The sequence below is a fragment of the Geotrypetes seraphini genome, chromosome 6 (assembly GCF_902459505.1).
Source record: "Geotrypetes seraphini chromosome 6, aGeoSer1.1, whole genome shotgun sequence".
Lineage (NCBI taxonomy): Eukaryota > Metazoa > Chordata > Amphibia > Gymnophiona > Dermophiidae > Geotrypetes > Geotrypetes seraphini.
This window is the reverse complement of record NC_047089.1, coordinates 208,009,843-208,032,237: the sequence shown is the minus strand read 5'-3', so window position 1 is coordinate 208,032,237 and position 22,395 is coordinate 208,009,843. Positions and strand designations below refer to the sequence as shown.

The 22,395-nt window shown below is 40.3% G+C and overlaps 1 protein-coding gene across 1 annotated transcript in view; it reads left to right on the top strand.

Annotated features, from left to right (window-relative positions):
* The window catches only part of MXD1 (MAX dimerization protein 1), a 99,116-nt gene extending 84,617 nt beyond the window's left edge, over positions 1 to 14,499 (top strand). Inside the window, exon 6 of the mRNA XM_033949054.1 lies at positions 7,174 to 14,499. Within this exon, the coding sequence (XP_033804945.1) occupies positions 7,174 to 7,328 (155 nt within the window). The 3' untranslated portion in view covers positions 7,329 to 14,499. The remainder of the gene's footprint in view (positions 1 to 7,173) is intronic.
* Positions 14,500 to 22,395: the final 7,896 nt, after the last annotated feature.

Below are 22,395 nucleotides of genomic sequence, written 5' to 3'. Positions count from 1 at the left end.
TACTGGGTTTGATGGCCCATGGGTCTGACCCAGTAAGGCTGTTCTTATGTTCATTCCAAATCGCTGTAAAAATATATGAAAAGGACCGGAAGATGTTGCCAACCGACTTTATTTCTTTTAAAGATGGAAATGAAAGTTTATACTTCTGAAAAATTCTTGAGTCTGAAGACCTTTGGGCATTCAAAGATACTAAGGGCAGAAATAATCCATGCATGATTTTAAATATGATACAAACACATTTAAATTGTACTCTAACACAGACAGGAAGCCAATGAAGCTTTCTCAAAAGAGGAAACACATGATTGAAGTTCCTTTTTCCAAATATTAATTTGGCTTCCGTGTTCTGGATTGCCCTCTCTGTGCAAACTCCGTTGTTTCAGAATTGCCTGCATTTCTTTCTCTTTTTTTTTTTGTCAAGGTATTTTTATTGTAATTTTTATAAGAATACAAATAGGTGGAACATCTTTTACAAGAGCCAGTAAATTAGAGATGAGCCTAAATACAGTATAGGGTGTGAGATATCAGTGAATAAAATCACATTGTGTTTATATCATAAAGAACAACAATAATAAATGTAAACATCTCAGTGAACAATAACAAAAGTCCACAAAGAAGTGGAGTGAATCATCCTGAAGAAACTAAATCATAACAAGGAGGGAAGTGGAAAAAATAAAGGGTGCTGTAATTTTGATAATCATGAGCTATTGTGAGAAAGGTAAGTTTTTAATAGAGTCCATCTTAGTTGAAAACGAGGCATTCTATTGTAAGATTTGGCAAGGTAGGCTTCCATTCTGTAGGTTGAACAAACCAGATTCCACCAATGAAGATGGGTGACCTTTGATAAATCTTTCCATGAGGAAAGAAGAATTTTCAAAGCTAAGGTAATTAACATATCTAGTAGATAATGATCAACCTCTGGACTAGTTGACTTAATGCAAATGATTTTAGTAGAAGCATTTGGTATGAAAGAGCAATGTCAATGTGGAAAATTGAGCAGATTGTGTGCCAGACAGAATGCCAAAATGATTGGATCAGTGGGCATGAATATAATAAATGATGTAAAGACCCTTCCTCAGCCTTGCAGGACCAGCAATTTTTAGAATAGGAAGAATTTATCTTATTGGACTTAATGGGAGTCCATTGTGCTCTGTGAAGAAAAAAGAACATGTTTTGAAGAATTGAAGCTGACCTAGATGTACAAAAAATGGATTTAAAGATGGATGCCCAAGCTTCATCAGATATGGGCAACCCTGTATCAGATTCCCATGTTGATTGTAAGGATGCTAGTGGGTTGGGAGATAGGGATTTAAGCCGCTTATAAAAATGCGATGCTATATGACCCTGAGGTAGAAATTTTTGGGAGAGGGCGTACAGAGTGGGGGGAGAGTGAGAGAGCGTTGGGAGAAGATTAGACTTTTTGATGGCTGTTCTGAGCTGCAGCCAACGGAAAAAGTTGGACTCTGTTAAAGAGAAGGATGTCATCAATTCCTGAAAGGTGAAAAATGATCCATCTGAATGACAAACCGATCCAATGTCCCAAATTTGAAGTTGGAACCAGGAAGGCTAGGAGATGGGTTTCTTATCAATCAAAATTGACCTGTTAAACCATAAAGGGCAAAATGCAGATTTATTCCATGGGATCTCCAGTTGAGAGTCAAGAGCTGTTAAGATCTTGTGCATGGTGTGCATGATGGGATTTTGGATAAGTCGTGGAAGATTTTTTGTCCCCATGAGGCGGATTAAAGGTAGAGGATACATAAGGGAAAGTTCTAAACGTAGCCAATTGGGAATATCTGTAGGATGGGGATTAGAGAGCCATTCAGCACCTTGTCTCAAAATAAATGCTTTGTGGTATAGAAGGAGGTCAGGGAAATTAACCCCACCAGAGTTACGTGGGGCTTTTAGTTTTTGAAGGGAGATTCTATGAGGTTTTCCATTCCATAAGAAACACAAGAGTAAATTCTCCAGTTGTTTATACAAAGAGGGTGAGAACAATATAGGAAACATGTTAAAGATGTACGTAATCTTGGGAACCACCATCATCTTAATAGTATCTAATCTGCCCCACCAAGAGAGATGTAAGGGGGACCAGGAGGACAGTGAATTCTGAACCTGGGTGATGAGTTTAGAAGAGATCAATTGTTGGGACGATCTGATGTCTTTATCAAATGGGAGACCCAAATATTTGATACCTGAAGTAACCTATGTAAAGGGTTGGGTCGTAGGGACGAGGGAATTACTATAATCATGTAGGGGCATAACCTCGGATTTGTCCCAGTTTATCTTATATCCTGATAACTGGGCAAATGAGGAAATTAGGCGTATTAACTCAGAAAATGAATGTTCAGGATCTGATAGATATAAAAGAACGTCGTCTGCGTAGGCTGAGATTTTTAATTCCATCGAAGCAATGGAAACTCCTTTGATATCGGGAGATAGACGTATGGCGGCGAGGAGAGGTTCTAGAGCTAAATTAAACAAGAGTGGAGACATGGGACATCCTTGTTGGGTACCTCTATGTAATGTAAATGGAGAGGATGCCTCATCGTTGACTATGAGCTTAGCAGTGGGGGATTTGTATAGTAAAGAAATCATATGAATAAAAGATGGAGGAAAACCAAATCTAGAGAGAACGGCAAACAGATATCTCCACTCCACCCTATCGAATGCTTTTTCAGCATCCAATGAAACAACTACTGAAGGTTGAGCAATTGACTGGGAGGAGTGGAGCACATGACATAAAAGTCTAGTGTTGTCTGAGCCATAGCAACCCTTCATAAATCCGACCTGGTCTCTATGAATCAGACAAGACATTATCTTCTCTAAGCGAGAAACCAAGATCTTAGCATAAATTTTATAGTCCAGATTTAAAAGAGATATGGGTCGATAGTTCTTCACCAGTTCAGGGTCTCTGTTCGGCTTTGGTAAAACAATGATATTTGGTTCAAGAAATCTGCTTAGAGAGGCTGGGGCATCCAGGATACCTTGGTAATAGGAGAGTAGGTGAGGCATCAGAAGAGCTGAAAATGATTTGTAAAATTCTGAGGTAAGGCCGTCAGGACCAGGTGCCTTGGCTGTTGGTAGAGAGGAGATGGCATGAGCAATTTCCTCGGTGGTAATAGGAATTTGCAAGGATTGACATTGTTGGTCGGATAGAGTAGGTAAGTCAAGTGATTGGAGGAAATCTTGAATGGTCGACGATGAGGAGGTAGATTCTGAAGAATAGAGATGTTCATAAAATGTGCGAAAGTCTTCTAAGATATCCTTGGTTGTGTTGTGTAATTGACCTTTTGCAGATTTGATGTGTGAAATACTGTTTTTGGAGTGTTTGCCTTTCAGATAAAGAGCTAGTAGATGACCTGATTTGTTGGAAGAGGCATAATATGTGGTTGATCGACGAAATAAGGAAGCTGAAGCAAGTGAGCTGAAGAGTTCATTATATTGGAATTTGAGTTGTTGCAATTTATTGTATATCTCTGAATCATGACGATTGTATAGTTGTGACTCAAATGTATGGATATCTGCTTCTAGTTGGTGCAAAGTAGATTTTTTTTTGTTTCAGCTGAAATGCCGAGAAGCTAATAACTTTTCCTCTCAACCATGCTTTGTAAGTTTCCCAGACTATGGAAAATTCAGTAACTGAAGAAATGTTGGAAGCAAAGAATGATTGAGATTCCTCTTTAATATGTGCTAAGAACGAGTCGTCTTGTAGCAGAAAGTTATTTAGTCTCCATTGTCTGGAAGTAGAGGATGGAGTCCAATTGAGAAGGCAGGAGACGGCTGCATGATCCGAGATGGAAATGTCATGGATGCGTGTCGATGAAACAATGTTCAATAAGTCTTTGGAGCCTAGAATATAGTCAATCCTTGAGTAGGTTTGGTGGGGTGCCGAGTAGAAAGTGTAGTTCTTGGTGGTAGGGTGAAAAATTCTCCAAATATCGGACCAGCCATAAGAAGTCGTCAGGCTTTTAACTGAAGATCGAACTCTAAGTTTGGCCAGACGGCAATTTGATGAACGATCAATAAAGGGGTCCAGTGGAAAATTAAAGTCTCCTGCAAAAATGGTGTCCGTAGTTAGTGATGAATGACAAAAAGTTTGGAATGATTGAAAAAAGGAGGGGTCATCTGCATTGAGAGCATAGATGTTGAATAGTTTTTATGGCTTCCCGGCTATAGATCCTTCAATAAAGGACCATCGACCGCTAGGGTCAAATTTGTGGATGGAGAGTTGGAAATTAAGAGATTTCTTTATCAGGGTGATGACTCCATTTTTCTTGCCCAAGGCAGGGGCAGCAAAGCAATGTTGGACCCATCCTCCAGAGAGCTTTTTAGCTTCGTCCATACTGAGGTGGGATTCTTGAAGTAGACAGATATCTGCCTCTAGATGTTTAAGGTAGTGCAGGATCTTTTTCCGTTTGAGAGGGCTGTTGATTCCTTTGACATTTAAGGAAACAATGTGTATTTTAACCATTTTTGAATAGAAGGATTGGAAAATGGCAAATGTTGCAGGTCAAAAAGGCATATTGTCTCTGCTCAGGAGTATATGAGAAGTAAAAAGTTGCTGGTCTAGCAGTAGTTAGGTATGGAAATGTCACAGCAGCTGGATAGGGAGGAAAAATCAAAAAAGAAAAGGATGATTCACAAAGGCAATGAACTGGATCAATAAAACAAACATAGATCCAGAAATGGGGTCGCATGCTGACAAGAGGTGCTCAACCAGCCCTCCCCTCGAACCAAAAATGAGCGTCAGCTGATGCAAATCAAGCCCCATAGAGCAGTAAAATAGGTAACAGTTGAAAAAAGGTATGTCAGGTCATAGCACCTACTGTGATATCCAAAAATTTTTGTAGTTCGTCTGGATCGTCAAAGTTTTTGGTGGTATTATGGTAAGTTATTTTCATCCTTGCAGGATAGAATAGCCCGTATTGAGCTCCAATATTTTTGAGCTGCGGTCTCATGGCCAAGAAAGCCTTCCGTCTTTGTGCTGTTGCTTTGGCCAGGTCTGGTACTATTAGAATTTTTTTTCCATCCACTTGTAGTGCTGATGAAGATTTGGCAGCTTGCAAAATTTGGATGGCTTGTGTGTATCGCAATAATTTTAGGACTACAGGCCTGGGAGGTTTGGCGGGCAATGGTGGACCCGAGGGGACCCTGTGCGCGCGCTCAATCTCGAGCGGTGGGTCAAATTGGAGCTTTAAAGTGGTAGGAATAAAGGAGAGCAAAAATGACATAAGATCTGATCCCTCAGATAATTCTGGTAGTCCGATGATTCGAACATTGCTCCGACGCATCCTGTTGGAAATATCTTCAATATCATGTTGTAGTACAGACAGTTTGCGGAGATCAAGTTGGATTTCTAGGTATTGAGAGTCGTGCGCCACTAGTCTTTCCTCTGTGAGGTCTATGCGGGCATTTTGTTGTTTAAGTTGTGTGAGAATGCCTCCGATTTCGTTTTTAATATCTGCCGTAGCAGCCAAGTTTTCTTGCATTAATTCTCGTAAAACGTGGAGATCATGTGATATAGAATCTCCCTGCACCGCGGCGCCAGAAACGGAGGCCTTGATCGGAGAGGGCGGCTCGTGTTTGGATCTTTTAGATGCCGGATGCGCCGCATTCGGGCCCGCTGAAGGAGCGGTTTCTGGCTTATTAGCTTTAGCCGACATTCCGCTGAAGGGGGGCTATTTGCACTGACCTGTGAAAACACTCTGCGAGGCTTGAATTAATTTTTATGGTGAGGGTCGGAGCGGAGAGAGGGCGCTAAGCGGCCATCTTGTAAACGCGCACGTGACGTCCCCGCCTGCATTTCTTTCTGCCTCGGTTATACTCCTTACAGGCTTCATGATCTTCCAGAAAGTCCTAGGGGCAGTTCGCTCTTCTATGAGTATGCATCTTGCCGATGACTGTTTCATGTGGTTGCTCGTTGCACACCTTAAGTTAGTTCTACATTGTTCCTCAATGCCTTTTCTATATTGCATTTTGCCTGTTTGTTACTTGTTTTTATATTTTGCAGAACTGATCTTAACAAAAATTGTTTGTTGCCGGGGAGGTTCCCCCATGCCCCCTTATTTGTCATGGATTGGTTCCAGTATGGTTGCTTGGCTTTGGGACTGAACTGTAGGGGGCTCTAACTCATTCTCTAAGGTAGGAGGAGCACATGCTCAGAAGGAGGAGTGTGTGGCGCGGTGGTTGAAGTTACAGCCTCAGAACCCTGGGGTTGTGGGTTCAAACCCCACACTGCTCCTTGTGACCCTGGGCAAGTCACTTAATCCTCCATAGCCCCAGGTATGTTAGATAGATTGTGAGCCCACCGGGACAGATAGGGAAAATGCTTGAATACCTGATTGTAAAACCGCTTAGAAAACCTTGATAGGCGGTATATAATATCCTAATAAACTTAAACTTAAAAGTGTTTGGATTTCTGCAATTCCCAGATTGTGGAAAGGGATTGAACATCTAGAGTATGGAATCCTACAAGGGCTAACAGAAAGAAGATTGTTGAAGATAAAAAACCTAATCTTCCATTACCTTCTTTTGTGGCTGCATCATTGGAAAATGTCAACACCAAGCACAGGGGTCGGCAACCTATGATATGCATGGCATACCAAAAGGCTCTGTGTGATGTGAATGATTGGTGTTGCTAGAGGGGATGCCCAAACCCTGCCAGCTAAATATGTCCTTTGCCTGAGAGCCCCCTCCCCCATGCTATCTAAGCAGTGGTGATGCCGGTGGTGTGCTTTGTCGCCAATATTGGACCTCCAGGCATGCTCATTTCATAAACTGGGTATGTGTGGGGAGTGCTGATGTCAGCAGCTAGAAGCATGTCACTGGCATCCCTGCTGCTCAGATGGGAAAGGGGGCTCAGGCAGAAAGCATCTTCAGCTGGCAGGGCTTGGGCATCCCCAATAGGTATGGTATTTAATGCGGCAGCAGGAGGAGGGGGCAAAGAGACAAAATCCATGGGGGTATATGATTGTTTATAGTAATTTAAATTTTGAAAAAAGTGGCAACAGTGAACAATGGGTTGCTAATCCCTTACCTAGCAGCAGGCCCACATGAACTTCTTAGCCAATGTATTCAATTTTAATTACTGTTCTTCAGCTCTTTACAAGTGAGAGTTAGCACTATGTAGAAGTCAGTATAAGAAGCTTACCCTGCCAATCTTTTTCTTCACAGAAGAAGCAGATGTGGATGTTGAAAGCACAGATTATTTAACAGCAGAATTGGACTGGAGCAGCAGTAGCGTGAGTGATTCTGATGAAAGGGGAAGCATGCAAAGCACTTGCAGTGATGAAGGCTATTCCAGCTCGGGGATTAAGAGGATACTGTAAAACAATCTGCATTTAGTATTTAGTCTAGAAGAAGTTGATGGTGATGATGAAGAAGAGAAGATGGAAGAAAAACTCCAGCAGTAGTTCCATCCTCCATTACCACTCCTTGCCTGGGTCCTAAGTAGTACAAATCTCTTGCAGGTGAAGTAGAACATTGTTCCAGCAGAAGAGCTTTTTCACTGAGTACAGGAGGTTGTGGGTCACATGCTGTCCTCTGAAATGCATATCTCAGTCACATCCACTAGCTTCTCTTTTCAGCAACCAGGTCATGTGTTAAGACCATATATACATTCCAACAGACAAAATGAAGGTGAAAAATATAAAAAAAATTATGATGAGCTCTCACATCCCTCATAATGTCACTTCTGCATTATTATATGAACCAGTGCATCTAATGCATCTGCTGTGGGCTTTCTTAACTTATACTGAGATTCATAAAATCCCTGTGCATGGGAACCCTAAACAAACAGGAATGTGTAGGTTTCATTCAAAGGAACCAGACTTGGAGTTTAGATTCTCATCTAGAAAACAAAATGTTTATAATGTGTTTGGCATATGTGCATTTGCAGTTACCATACTTGGGTAGTCTCATTTATCTTGTTCATCTCATATAGTTTCTCTAAAGGGTCCACATGGTAAATTGAGTTGTGGCTTGCATTCTGTGACTTTTAAGTGATAGCCAGAGTAGCTCAGCATTAGTTATGACTAATTTTTTTATTTTATTTTGTTTTTCTGCTTTACCCATTGTTACCATAAAAACTCATTTTACCAAATGGATGCTTAAAATATTGTTAGCTAAAACCAAAATGGTCCAGTTTTACAGCTCTGCTTCATTATGACCTCATGACTTTCAGCTGCATATTACTGTCCCAGATTTTTGAAGGATTTGTTTCATCTACTTGACTCTGGGACGGTATTTGTTTTCTACCTCAGAGTAAAAAAATGAAAAGGCAGATCTCCATCCTTTAGCACAAAGTATTTCAACTTGGGGAAGGGATGTCAAGATAGAGGGGAAATAGGACCTTGATCCTGTAAGTTACTGTAGGGAAAAGAAATAAATTGAGCAATAACTGAACAATGGTTCAGTATTCAACTGCCCATTCTGACTAAATGCATACAAAACCAGACATGTTCTTACAGGGCATTATCAGCTATGTACAAGACAACCAGAATGTTTGAATTGAAAAACTTAAAGATGAGGTGCTACGTGGCATCCCATCACATGATTCTCTAACTTGCAATAACTTGTAGGTGCTTTTTCTGTGTGAAAATAATTGCCTCTTCTATGCTCTGTTATTCATGGTGACCCCATCATGAAATAGCCTGATGAGCAAGCATATGTCCCAGCTGTGGCATCTGATCTTCATTCTAAGGCACTTAAATGAAACCTAGTTCTTTGAGGAAATTTTATTACAAAATTAATACATTATTTTTTCCTTCTGCAAAGGTTTCCTACCTTTTTTAATTTAAGCCAAAAACAGCACACATCCCTAAAACATTAAATCTCTAAATCATATTTATTATTTTTTTTCATGAAACTCTTGTAATGAAGAAATGTTGTGCTTTTTTATAGATGTTTGAAAAATTTATATGTAGATATTGACTATTTACAAGAAAAAAAAATCTCTAAATACTTTTGCTTAAAAATGTTGAAGTTTTAATGAAACTCTGTTAAGCTTACATAAAATGATCCCTTTCCTCATTCATTTGTCACAGAATTCTATCTGGAAAGGGTGAGCCTGTGTGTATGTGCTGATGCTTGGAAGTCCAGCTGAGACTGGAGCTGTTAGAATACAGTTACCCAAGACTTATACAGGTTCTACTTTGATGGATGTTTTATGGAGGCACTCATGAATTTTAGCAGCACTAATGAATTGGTGGAGATGGTTTTATTTTTTGGCAGGAGGATTAGAAACAGTTTCCTTTAAAGTAGGCCCTTTCCATAGCTGTTTGATCCAGGTTTGGTTACTGTAATTCTAGTTAACATTTGATTGGTTTCTTATCTGCACTTGACAGTGTGCTTAAATTGACCACTGTTTTTCTCGAGTCATCACATCATATAAGGAAAGTGACATTACATTCCCTTAAAACAGCAGAAAGAAAGGTCTCGAGTCATCACATCATATAAGGAAAGTGACATTACATTCCCTTAAAACAGCAGAAGGAAAGGAATTTTACTGAGCACTAAAATGATATGAACAATTAAAATTTCCCTTTGCCACTTGATTCCTATGCTTGAAAGAGAGCAAAACTTAGTCTATACCCTAACCTAGAAGGCATCACTTCTCATGTAACTGATTCTGGTTAGGACACAACATACATTTTCTAATATTTATAACTGTGCCACAATGTTTTTCCTTTCTTCATTGACTGAATGAGAGTGGGAGAATCCAGCCCATATGCAAAAAAGAATATTGAGCCTGGGGAGCAGACCAGCCCAAAAAATGGTAATCCAAAAAGCTTGTATTTTATAACTGCCCCAGAGGATTGGAAAGGACAACAAAAATGCAACGTTCCAGCAATTTACCAAACTAGCTTGGTAACTTGTACATATAATAAATTGAGTGCAATGAGGTGTATTCACTATCTTGAAGACCTTTATTTTGAATTGCCTGATTTGTTTTTTGGAGGGTTTGTTTTTGGGGCTTTTTAAGGAACCCAATGAATTTAGAAGTCTGAATTTTGTATGTGTTTTGGAAAAAGTGGTAAAGACTAGAAAGCACAGTTTATTTTGTTGGTGCTTAACTGGAGTATTCAGATGGCCCAGCAGAAGATTTGCACTGAAATTAGAAATGTATGCAGCTTTTTACATGCAAGCTTAAAAGATTCTCGTCAAGAAGATGACACAAAATCCATATGAGAAACTATCTGCATTTGGAGATTTGTACTTTTTTAGGCCTCTCGTTTAAAATGCGCTCACCTCAAGAAGTCAAACAGAATAAATTAGAACTTTGCAAAAAGATAGAAGGCCCTATTTTGAAAAGGATAAGGTAGAACAGTACATCTGAAAACAAATTGCAGTATAAAATTTTCTTTAGAGGTTACTAGTATTCTACTAGTATTCTTCAATGGAACTGCACATGTGTAGATATTTAATGTTTGCTGTGCAGGATGTGACCTTTTTGCACTGTTCGGATGGTATGCTCTACAGTGGAGTGGATACAGTTTTTAACTTTTTAAAAACTATGCCATGATGTGAGTTGAAGTTCAACATGGGCACATTTCCTCATGGACCACAATATAAGCTTATTACGGTAGTTTATTAGCATTGATTAAGATTGAAAAGTACGCCATATTTCTTTCACTTTCTGCAAAGTGCAGAGCATCCCAGTTCTGTAGAAGAAGTGAAGTTTACGAGTAACTTACCCAGATAGCAGTTCATGGTATCTATTTTTCCACCAGCATTATTGCAAAATAAGCTGTAATTTATTGCAACCTGGTTCAGAACAAAGGATGATTTCTTTTTGTTTTGGTTTTCAGAAAAGCTTAAAAATGCATTTGTATAAAACACTGAGCTGGAGATTTTGATATTTGCACACACAGTACAGACTGTGTGTGAGTATGACTGGATGCAATGTATATTAGGGCTACACTACCAAATCTACAGTTCAGTACTGGATTTGGCTAACAATATTGCATACATACATTTACTGAAAAAAAGGTATATGCATTTTTAAAAATGAGAAAATAAAAATAGGCATGCATAAGACTTGAACAAGACTGCAGTCTGACATTAAAATTTGTTTTGGTTGTTATTCATTTTCTTAAAAATCACTCTTTTATTGTTAATCATATACCATAAAGAGATTTGATATAGTCAGTGTGTGTATATGCACTTCAGTAAGGATAGGGAATTTTAAAATGCTGCTCTTGTAGCACCAGCTACAATGTACATATGAGGCAAAATGTCTATACTCCTTGATTAGTTTGGGGTGAAAGTGGGTTGTTAAAATGCACAATTAAGTAATAATCCAAACAGATCTCAATGTAAAACATAGCAGTAATTTATGGAGATGACATGTAGCTTGTACATGAAAGGCCTTAGTGTTTGAGACTGTTCCAATTTTGTTTCCTTTCTCCTGGGTGCTGAGCACTTGTGAGTTTAATTTTTGTGATCCTTCTGCTAAGCAGAGAGCTTTAAGCTGTTTAAGATGCTGCTAGCTACATGTCTTGTAGTAATGGTGATACTGTGTTCGTTAGTTTTTGTAAATTTGTGCATAGATTTTCAAAGTGAGGAGGTGCTAGGGTGGGATATAGGAAACACTGAACAAAACCAAAACTTCACTAAGTGTTGCACAGTAAATATAACTGGTAACCTGGGGTGCCATTTTAAACTTTGATCTTATTTAGTTCACTCTTTCATGGGAAAATCTTATTGTCTCTTTGAGACAGAGTTAATGATACAGTATTTAGAACAGCACTAATCTACAGAACTAGAAAGCAGAAAAAATAGTGTCAACCACCATAACTATGAAATGTAGAGAAAACAACTGAAAGATTTTTTTTTTTTTTTCTAACTTTCGTAGCAAGGAAAATAGTAGCCAACCGGCTTGCACCCTGTTCTCTGTAACAATATTTTAATCTTTAGGTACTTCAAAAAGTAGTGGTTACTAAATTAATGCTTTACATACCACAATAAAAAATGAAAGAAGATAAGAAGGGCAATTTCCCATAGTGAAACATTGGCAAGGTGTTAAAGGGATACTTCAGTAATTCTGGAGTCTGCAGGTTCCTGCATTGCCTTTTTGTCTGTCTGAAAAGTTTCCATTTTAAGCACCAAATACAGTATTTTACTATGTCAAGAAGCTTCAGAAAGATCACAAAGCTGCCGTAAAGCATAAGATATCAGTTGAATGCACAGGCATTAGCTATGTCTCCCAAAAGTCTTGTTGTATTCTACAGTCTGCATTCAAGCAGATCTTCTCTTTCCTATTAGTTAAAATTGACAATAGAGCAACACAAGAGGAATACCTGCTTTGATGCAAATCTGGTAATGTGAGGCCCCCACCTTGGCAGGTTTGTGCTTCATTGCATACAGACAGGAAAAACCTGTCACTTATTTTCTGAGGGGTAGTGAAGGGGGTTAGAAAATTGTTCCTAATTTACTTTCAGAAAAAGAAACTAGATATAGTATGTATTGAAGTAAAACAGAGTATCCTTAAGGGGTTTTTAGTGCTCATAGGCAAAGAAGAATTAACAGTTTTCCAGTTGCATTTGACCACTATGCCTGAAACATGAAGATGTGATAATTATGGTTCACTATATTTACTGTTGACTTTAGTGAGACAGATTTATCCTCCCACCTTATGCATTGCTCCTCATTAATAATAAAAATCTACATTTAGCCTTATGGAACTTTTGCTGCTCTAGAATGTTTGCTTTATTTTTGTTCAAGCCTTTAGGGACCAGATGTACTGAAGAGTTTTCCCCATTTCTCATCTGTGGAGGGTAGAGCATGGGGAAGGTTTAGTTAGTATATCTGGCCCTACAGTCATTACTCATTACTGTGTGTCTTTTTTGCCTGTAAGGGTTGGGTTTTTTTTTCTAGGGTATTCAATACTTAAAGGGTCCTTTTATTAAAACTTATACATTCTGACAGAATTAGTGCATGCTAAGAAGCCTGTAGGTATATAACGGGCTTCTTAGCGCGTGCTAAGCTTTAGTAAAAAGGCCCCTAAGTGACTATTTCTAGGTATGATCAAGTATTTTTGCTGCTACATTTTAAAGCTGTGTTAAGCCAAACATGTTTTGAAATCATTCCCTGGTCCATTTTGTCATGTGAAACAAGTTATCTCCATCCTCCACACATGTAGGTGCAAATATGTCTGGCCTTGCATATTAACTCTAATTTTGTGTAATTTAGTAAGATATTCATTTGAACTGGATAGACTTAGGAACCTGCAATTTATCTCCAGCTGTTGTCCGCTAGATGCAAGAATATCATGCCAAATGATGGTATAGGTGTTCTAGCTGGCCTTACTTAAACAGCAGATGTGTGCATGACTGCAAAAAATAAAAGTACCCACATTTACTAAGATTTGATAGGAGCTAGTGGTGCTACAGGAACTCTAGAACTGTCTGGATTCTGGAGGGCAGACATTTTTTTCTAGGTTGGATGGCCACAGCTTAAGAGGACATGCTTATTTTTATTCTTAAACATATGTCTGCTTATATCCTCTGTGTGGTTGTAAAATAATTTAACTATTGAAAGCAATAACTAAAGTGCACCATCATTTTGTTCCCCAAGGAAAGAACTGACTGGCAAATACTTGAGTTGGCTTTTAACTTGATATAAAAAAAAATTGAGAAATCAGCTAGAGGGTGTATTTGTTACAGTACAATAATTGGTTCTTAAATTGAAAGGACCTGTTTGCTTTATTTTAAAGCTCAATAATAAACTACAGCATTCTTATCCAAACCTGGGCAGCAGTGATTGACTACAAATAAATGTATCTGCAGTAACCTGCTTTAGAAAGACTTCCTGTAAGCAAAACTATTTTTCCAAGAGAAAACAGTAATATTTTTTGTGTGTTTGTACAAATTAATTTAAGGAGCAATTGTATTGCAGAGCAAAAAATAAATAAAGTAGCTTGGTCCTGTCTCAGTGCAGAAATGTTACTTTAAAAATATTTTTTTAAAATATTTTACAGCAACACTAGTGTGGTACCTCTTGGTCTTTAAATAATAAAACACCAGTGTGAGTTTTCCTATGACTTAAATCATAATGCACCACACCTGGTTACCTAAGTTTGAAACTGATGGCCAGATATTTTTCATGGTTATGTTGGCATTATTCTAATGCATGAATTGATTCTAGGTTGTGCTGGAAGGTGGTATGCACTGTGCACAGCTCTCTCAAATTCTATGAGTCTTTTTTGAAATTGGTGCACCTTCTAACAGCCTAAAACAATTGCTTTTATTGGAGTCTTCCCACAGATAAAACACAACCTACAGAGGGGAGCAGCAGACTTAGTCTGTGTCCTGCTTCCAGATATTCAGTTGCTAATGTAAATACAGCATTATTAAAAATCCAGTGTCAAGACCAGATAATGGTGCTTTTTATTACAATTAGCACATGTATTTTTTAGAAACTACATGTTTTAGAAATCTTCCTGTGTATATGTATAATTCTGTACTGTTGAACTGTTACAAAATAAATTTTAAAAATGTATTTCATCATCATTTTTTGTGTTTACTTATTGATGCTTTTTAGTCAAAATGTGTGCTTACAGAGGGACCTAAGACTAGAATACTAGGAAGAGTATTATAGAACAGGATTAAGATGCTCTTTAAGGGTTACAACTTGGCCCTAGGTTGAGATGCATTGAAAAGTTGTATGTAAAGATCAGGACTCAAGGGTGACATCAGTTAAAGTTTGGGATTTTACAAAAAAAAGGAAGCAGTTGGAATTAGGAGCAGGAAATATTGTGTAGGGGGGGCAGAGTTTGGTGTGGAGGGTTCCAAAGCCAGAATAGATGAATCCTAATTTTTGGAACTTTTTGCCTCCTGAGGGTTATCTTCCTGTTTTTAGCAAGTGTCAAAGGCCCTAAAGTGAGTGCTTAAAATAATGATTATAGATATGAGGCAATTTAATGTGCATCAGCAGTGAAACAGTATTTTTGGGTAGGTAGCAACTGTACCTTTGTTATCTTAACCAAACCAGATAAGACCAGCCCAGAACATGGATCTTACCATCAGCCGGTCCTACTATTTATTATTTCCATAGTGCTACCAGCTGCATATAACGCTGTACATTAAACATGTAAGAAAAAGTCCCTGCTTGAAAGAGCTTACAATCTAATTATGACAGAGGACAAAAAAGGAGTAAATCCATGCATGCTGCTCAGGTAGGGAATTACAAGGGGAATGATGAGATGGATAGGGTAGGTGACTAGAGGGAATGACAAACAGATATAGGTGTTTTACAGGTTGGTTGGGTTAGGACTGAAGCACAAAAAAATTAGGCTTTCAGCCTGGATTTGAATACCACCAGAAACGGAGCCCAGTGTTCCGAATCAGGCAGGTTGTTCCAGGCATATAGCGCAGCAGGGTTGGAGTTGGAAGTAGAGGATAAGGGTACTAATGAGGAGACTTACGTGCTAAATAGAGTTCCCAGGGTAGTGTATAGGGAAAGATAAGAGAGGAGAGATATTGAGGAACTGCACAGTGAATATACTTGTAGGTCAAATAAGAGAAGTTTGAACTGTATGCGGAGCATATGTGAGCATAGTGACACTGGTGGAATAAGAGGTGTGCAACAGCATTCTTAACAGATTAAAGGGGAAAGAAATGGTTTAGCAGAAGACCTGTGAGAAGCAAGAGTCTAGGCAAGAGGTGATGAGAGCATGGATGAGGGTCTTGGCAGTGTACTCAAAAAGGAAAGGTCGAATTTTACTGACATTATAGAGAAAGAAATGGCAGGTCTTGGCATTAAGTTGGATATGCAAAGAGAAGGAAAGTGATGAGTCAAAGTCAAAATGCATGGAATATTTAGGAGTTCTTTTCAATGCCAGCCTAGGGAGAGGGTTCAGAGAATTCAAAACTTCAGGTTCAAATTTAGGCCCTTCAAAGACACAAAGCACCTCAAGTATGGGGTTATACATCAGGTTCTAGGATCCATACCAACAACTCTGGATTTGGTCCTTTGGACTTTAAGTCAAAAGGCCTCTCTTCTGAGTTTGGTGGTCTTCTCAAGCTCAGTCTTACAAAGTTAACCTCCTGTGGTTGTCAACTATGAGATACTCCATGCAGTGGTGGTTAAACAGCCAAAATATGTAAAGAGGCATGCTTTTGGAGGTATTGAACTAGTTGGTAATCATGCAGGTGAATATCTTCAGCTGGATAGTTCATGATCTCCAACACATGATTCAGTTGCTGGTCAAAAATTGGGGTAAGATGATCTATCCATCAAAACCTGGATTATTGGGGAAAGTACTAAATTTTTTCCAGCCCTTAATCCAGGGAAGGGGCTGTCAACTCAAGTTTTCAGGATTCTCATAATTAAGGTGTGTGAGAGAAATTTACATGTACTGCCTCCACTGTATGCAGATACACTCCTCCCTCAATATTCACAGGGGTTAGGGGCAGAACTGGCCCGCGAATATTCAAAATTCACAAATAACTTTTGGGCCGACTCTGACCCACCCCCGCCTTCCCCCTGCATCCCGGATGTTACCTGGTGTTCTTTCGGGGCTGGAGTGATCTTCTTACACTCCAACCCCTGCAGATCACTCATCCAAAATGGCTGCTGCAAGGGCACAGAGGTTCAAGATATGGCCATGAAAACTGCCATGTTTTGAACATTGGACCCACGAGAATGGAGTTATCCAAACCAGCCTTTGAGTGATCATTCACAAGTGGAGAGTGCCAGCTGTAAACTCCCCATTGCAAAATACAGACTAGCAAGGCTCCTTGCTTGTTCAGTAGAAGAAAATATCTGGAATGAGGGGGTCTTGATGTTCTGCTTTTTTCCCATTGCCAAACCTTGTAAAAGATAGCATTTCGTTCCACTCTCGTTCTTATAATAGCTATGGATTAGCCCATACATCCTTGTTACGCAGATCTAGTTTGGTTGCAAGTAGTATATCACCTGAAATCTCCACAGGAGCGACATTGTCTCCTGCAAAGATCAGTAATCATGAACACACACCTGCCTTTTATCTTATGGTTTAGCCATTGATAGGAAATGTTTGATGCATAAATGGTTTTCAGATTCTATCATTGTTTTCTTGCTTGCAAAAAGGTAGTATTCTACCTCATTGGCCCATGCTAGAGTGTGGAGCAGGGGTGTCAAAGTCCCTCCTTGAGGGCCGCAATCCAGTCAGGTTTTTAGGATTTCCCCAATGAATATGCATGAGATCTATTAGCATACAATGAAAGCAGTGCATGCAAATAGATCTCATGCATATTCATTGGAGAAATCCTGAAAACCCGACTGGATTGCGGCCCTCGAGGAGGGACTTTGACACCCCTGGTGTGGAGAGTCTTTGAAATGTGGTGTGTTAAGATGTTTGTTTCCTTTTTGTGCAATATGCTCAATTTGATGCCCATTGTCTGACACACAAAGTTCACCTGTTGTCCCCTGTAGAAGGCAACGCCTTTGCTGAAACGTGGATCCCAGTCGGGACCTTATATGATCTTCTGTAATCCTGTGGATTACAGGACCAGAGGCAACATGGATTCGCTAGAGGTAGGTCTTGTCAGACAAATCTGATCAATTTCTTTGACTGGGTGACCAGAGAATTGGATAGAGGATGTGTGCTAGATGTGGTGTATTTAGATTTTAGCAAAGCCTTTGACAGTGTTCCACACAGACGTCTGATAAATAAACCGAGTGCCCTTGGGATGGGTCCCAAAGTGTCAGGCTGGGACAGGAACTGGTTGAGTGGAAGGTAGCAGAGGGTAATAATCAATGGAGATCGCTATGAGGAAAGGCAAGTTACCAATGGTGTGTCTCAAGGTTCTGTTCTTGGGCCTGTTCTTTTTAACATTTTTATAAATGATATTGCTGAAGGGTTGTCGGGTAAGATTTGCCTCTTTGCGGATAGACACGCCGGGTGGTGTGAATAACATGAAGAAAGACCTGGCGAAGCTTGAAGAATAGTCTGAAATTTGGCAGCTAAAATTTAATGCTAAGAAATGCAAGGTCATGCATTTGAGCTGCAAAAACCCGAAGGAATGGTACAGTTTAGGGGGTGAAGAACTTAAGTGCACGACGGAACAGTGGGACTTGGGTGTGATTGTATGTGATGATCTTAAGATGGCCAAACAGGTTTATTTATTTATTCAATTTTCTATACCGTTCTCCAAAGGGAGCTCAGAACGGTTTACATTAATTTATTCAGGTACTCGAGCATTTTTCCCCTGTCTGTCCCGGCGGACTTGAAAAGGTGACGGCAAAAGCTAGAAAGATGTTAGGTTGCATAGGGAGATGTATGGCCAATAGAAAAAAGGAGGTATTGATGCCTCTGTATAAGACTCTGACGAGACTTCATTTAGAATGTGTACAATTCTGGAGGCCGCACCTTCAAAAAGATATAAAATTGATGGAGTCTGTCCAGAGGAAGGCTACTAAAATGGTGTATGGTCTTCGTGATAAGGCGTATGGGGACAGACTTAAAGATCTCAATCTGTATACTTTGGAGGAAAGGCGGGAGAGGGGAGATATGATAGCGACGTTTAAATACTTGCGTAAGATAAATATGCATGAGTCGAGTCTCTTTCATTTGAAAGGAAACTTTGCAATGAGAGGATGAAGTTAAGCGGTGATAGGCTCCAGAGTAATCTGAGGAAATACTTTTTTACGGAAAGGGTGGTAGATGCGTGGAACAGTCTCCCGGAAGAGGTAGTGGAAACAGACACTGTGTCTGAATTCACGAGGGCCTGGGATAGGCACGTGGGATCTCTCGGAGAGAGAAAGAGATAATGGTTACTATGGATGGGCAGACTAGATGGGCCATTTGGCCTTTATCTGCCATCATGTTTCTATATGTCTCTTTAGCTATAAATTACAATATTATTATTAAGACTTAGCTAAAAGGAAAGATTTATAAACTATAAAGAGTTTTACCTCATGCAAAATTGTCATTTCGTTAATGAGACATTAACTATTTTTTCTAAGGCTCTCCAAGTACCTACAAATCCAAAATGTGGCCCTGCAAATGGTTTGAGTTTGAGACTGGAATACAGGAACCACTTTAAGAGGGAACAATAAAAGCATTTTCTTCTAAATTCCTCATTCAAAATTGTCATAACCACAAATGCATATAAACTAGGCTGAAAAATTCATGTAGAAACCCTGTATACTCAGAGTCTGTGGTCAACTCAAGAAAAGCTTGATCTAATAAGTTTCCTAGAGATAAGAGCAACTGGAACATTGTAAAGACTTTCAGAGATTGGCTGCAAACAAAATCATCCTAACCCAGACAGATAGATAAATTCTATGTGAGCAAGCACGTAGGAACAGGACATACAACTGGGCAGATGAACAACATCCTAAAGGACAAACAATACCATCCTGTAACCAAATGGTCTTGTAACAGAGGGATAGCAAACAAGATATTCTGCAAGTGGGAACACCCGCTAAAGATGTTTTTGCATCTCCTCTTGTAAAGAAGGTCACTCATTTTGTTTCACTAATATGAATACATTGCAAACTAGCCTCAGATGCTTTCATCTATATGTGTATCTTCTGGTTGCCCTAGTGGTAGAGACCCTCCTAAAATTCCCCATTATGTCATATATTAGGGATTTGGGGATTATGCTTGATTCTGCATTATCAATGAACAAAAAAAATAGTTTTTAAAACAATGGTCTTTTTTTTTTCCAAGTATAGAGTGGGGCATAAGGTTAAGGAGTTCTTTGTATTTGAAAATGTTTGTACTATTGTGCAGATTGTCCAGTAATTGATTACTATAAGTGTTTATATCTTGGAATTTCAAAAAATCTTTTAAAAGTGTTGCAAGTTGCTCAAAATGTGACTACCAGGGTAATTGGAATTCTCACATAGGCTGGTTTTAAAGATGTTGCACTGGTTACCAACTGAGTGCAGGATATGTTTCAATATTTTATTATTGAATTTTATTATTTGATTATTGCAATTTTATTATGGATTAATTCTATTATAATATGCATTGTATTTAGGTGTGGTGAAAACGAAGAGTAGGGCATTGTAGCTTTTTATAAACTGCTCCAAGATTGATTACGGGTGCTTCACGGATGGCACATATAATGGTGAGTTTGACGCAGCTGCATTGGCTTCCTGTACGGCAAAGAGTGATTTCAGAGGAAGCCAGGCTGGCACGAGCAGCAGGCTAGACTATTTGCTTGCACAAGTGAAGATTTTAAAGAGGTACAGGGGGCAGGGAAGGGAGGGTGCGAGCATGGCATGGGGAGGCAGAGATGTGCTTGTGCCCCCACCAAGATGGCATCCGGGGGCAGTCTACACTTCCCCTTTTACTATGCCACTGCTGCTGTATGCATATTTACCTCATGCAAATTCATTGTGGTAATCCTGAAAATCTGACTAGCAAGGTGTGCCACTAGAAGAGGATGGAAAAGCACTGCTCTAATAATAAATGCACTGATGCCTAATCCATTTTCTCACAAAAAACCAGAACTGGCTCAGCCTGTCCCTCATGGCATGGGGCTTGTGGATAAGCCTAGACCTGAATAATGCCTTTAAAACAATGTTTCCCAAGTCAGTCCTGTAATACCCTCTTGCCAGTCAGATAATGTAATGTTTTCAGGATATCTTTAACTAGTTTTTTAGCCCGTTACATTAACGGGTGCTAGAATAGATGTGTAGACTTAGGCATTTCTTTCTTTCTTTTCTCTTTCTTTCTGTCTGTCTCTCTCCCTGCCCCTTTTCTTTCTTTCTTTTTGTCTATCTTTCTTTCTGTCTCTTTCCCTGGCCCCCTGTCTGTCTTTCTTTCTTTCTTTCTTTCGGTCTCTCTCCCCCTGTCTGCCTTTCTTTCTTTCTGTCTCCCTGGCCCCCTGTCTGTCTGTCTTCCCCCGGACAGCCACAGCGCCCGCCCACCTACTAGTCTCGCGCTCCCAGCCGGGGCTTCTGAGCGCCGTCGGCCGCCTTGGTCTCGGCCGCTCCACAGCGCTAGGTGGGCGCAGCCAATGCCACTGTCACGCCAACCCGCCACCGAGCCAGCCAATGGACATCACCCTTGTGGCTGGCATTGTGAAGGGGCGACACGGTGTGGCCTGCTCTGAGGGGAGGGGGGAAGTCCGCTGTCTTTTCCGCCTCCAGTTTCGCTCCGCTCTTGTTTCTGCCGCACTACGGGCCCGGGACGCATCATAACTAAGTAGCAGGCTCGGGAAGGCGACGGCAAGACTCCACATTCGCTCCATCCACCGCCTGTGGTGACATAGTAAGCACGCATGCGCACTCTTGCATGCACATCCCGACAGATCAGATCTTAGGGAACACGTGCTTAGCATTTTATTATTATAAGATTGCTCTGCTGACAAAGGAAGCCTATTCCATTCCCTAGAACCCAGGCATGAAAAAATACTGTCATGGGACACCTGCAGCTTCAACTCTTTAACAGTTGGAATATATAGTTCTGCACGATCGACAGATCGCAACTCCTGAAACGGCACATGAACTGAGCATGTATAGGGTACCAGCATTGGCGGCTCCAAGGGCTGACTGCTGCAAGCTTTCAAAAGGGGTTCACATCTTTATTGAGTGGCTGATGTCTTCTACTGGCAGGGCTTGGAGATTCGTCACTCTAATGGCCTCGCCTCCCATCCCCGGACAGCCACAGCGCCTGCACACCTACCAGTCTCGCGCTCCCTGCCGGGGCTTCTGAGCACCGTCGCCCCAGCCAATCATTGGCCGCCTTGGTCTGGGCCGCTCTGCGGCGCTAGGCAGGCGCAGCCCATACCGCTGACACGCCAACCTGCCACCGAGCTGTCTTTCTGCCTCTGCCGGCAGGGACCGCCGGGGCCTACCGGAGCCTGAGTGCGGCGGGGAAGGGGGGTCTTGCCTGGCCAGGGCCGACTGATTCCCGGGCCTGCTCTCCTTCCCCTAAGTCCCGTCCCCTCACTCTGCACCATCTAGCACATGCGCACTCTTGCCACCACATCCCGACAGATCAGGGAACATGCGGCAAGAATGCGCATGTGCGCTTAGTGTTTTATTATTATACATGAACATGCATGAAAGAGATTTGCATACAATGGAGGCAGGGTATGCAAATCAACTTCATGCATATTCATTGTGGATATCCTGAAAACCTAACTGGCAAGGGGGGACTCCAGGGCTGCCTTGGAAAAAACTGCTTTAAAATAAAGGGAGAATTTCAAGTTTCAAGTTTTATTAAATTTTAATATACTGACCATCAACAGGTATCTAGCCGGTTTACAAATTAAAATAAGATAAAAGTAATACAGTACTAATAAAAGTAATATTTAGAGTGGGGGCGTGAACATTCAGATTTTAACAAGACACACTGGATAGTGATGGTTAGAGAAAAAGCGGAAAGGGGAAAAGTTACATTGTTAAAATTTAAAAAAAAAAGGAAAGGAAATGAGGAGGTAGAGGATAAAACAT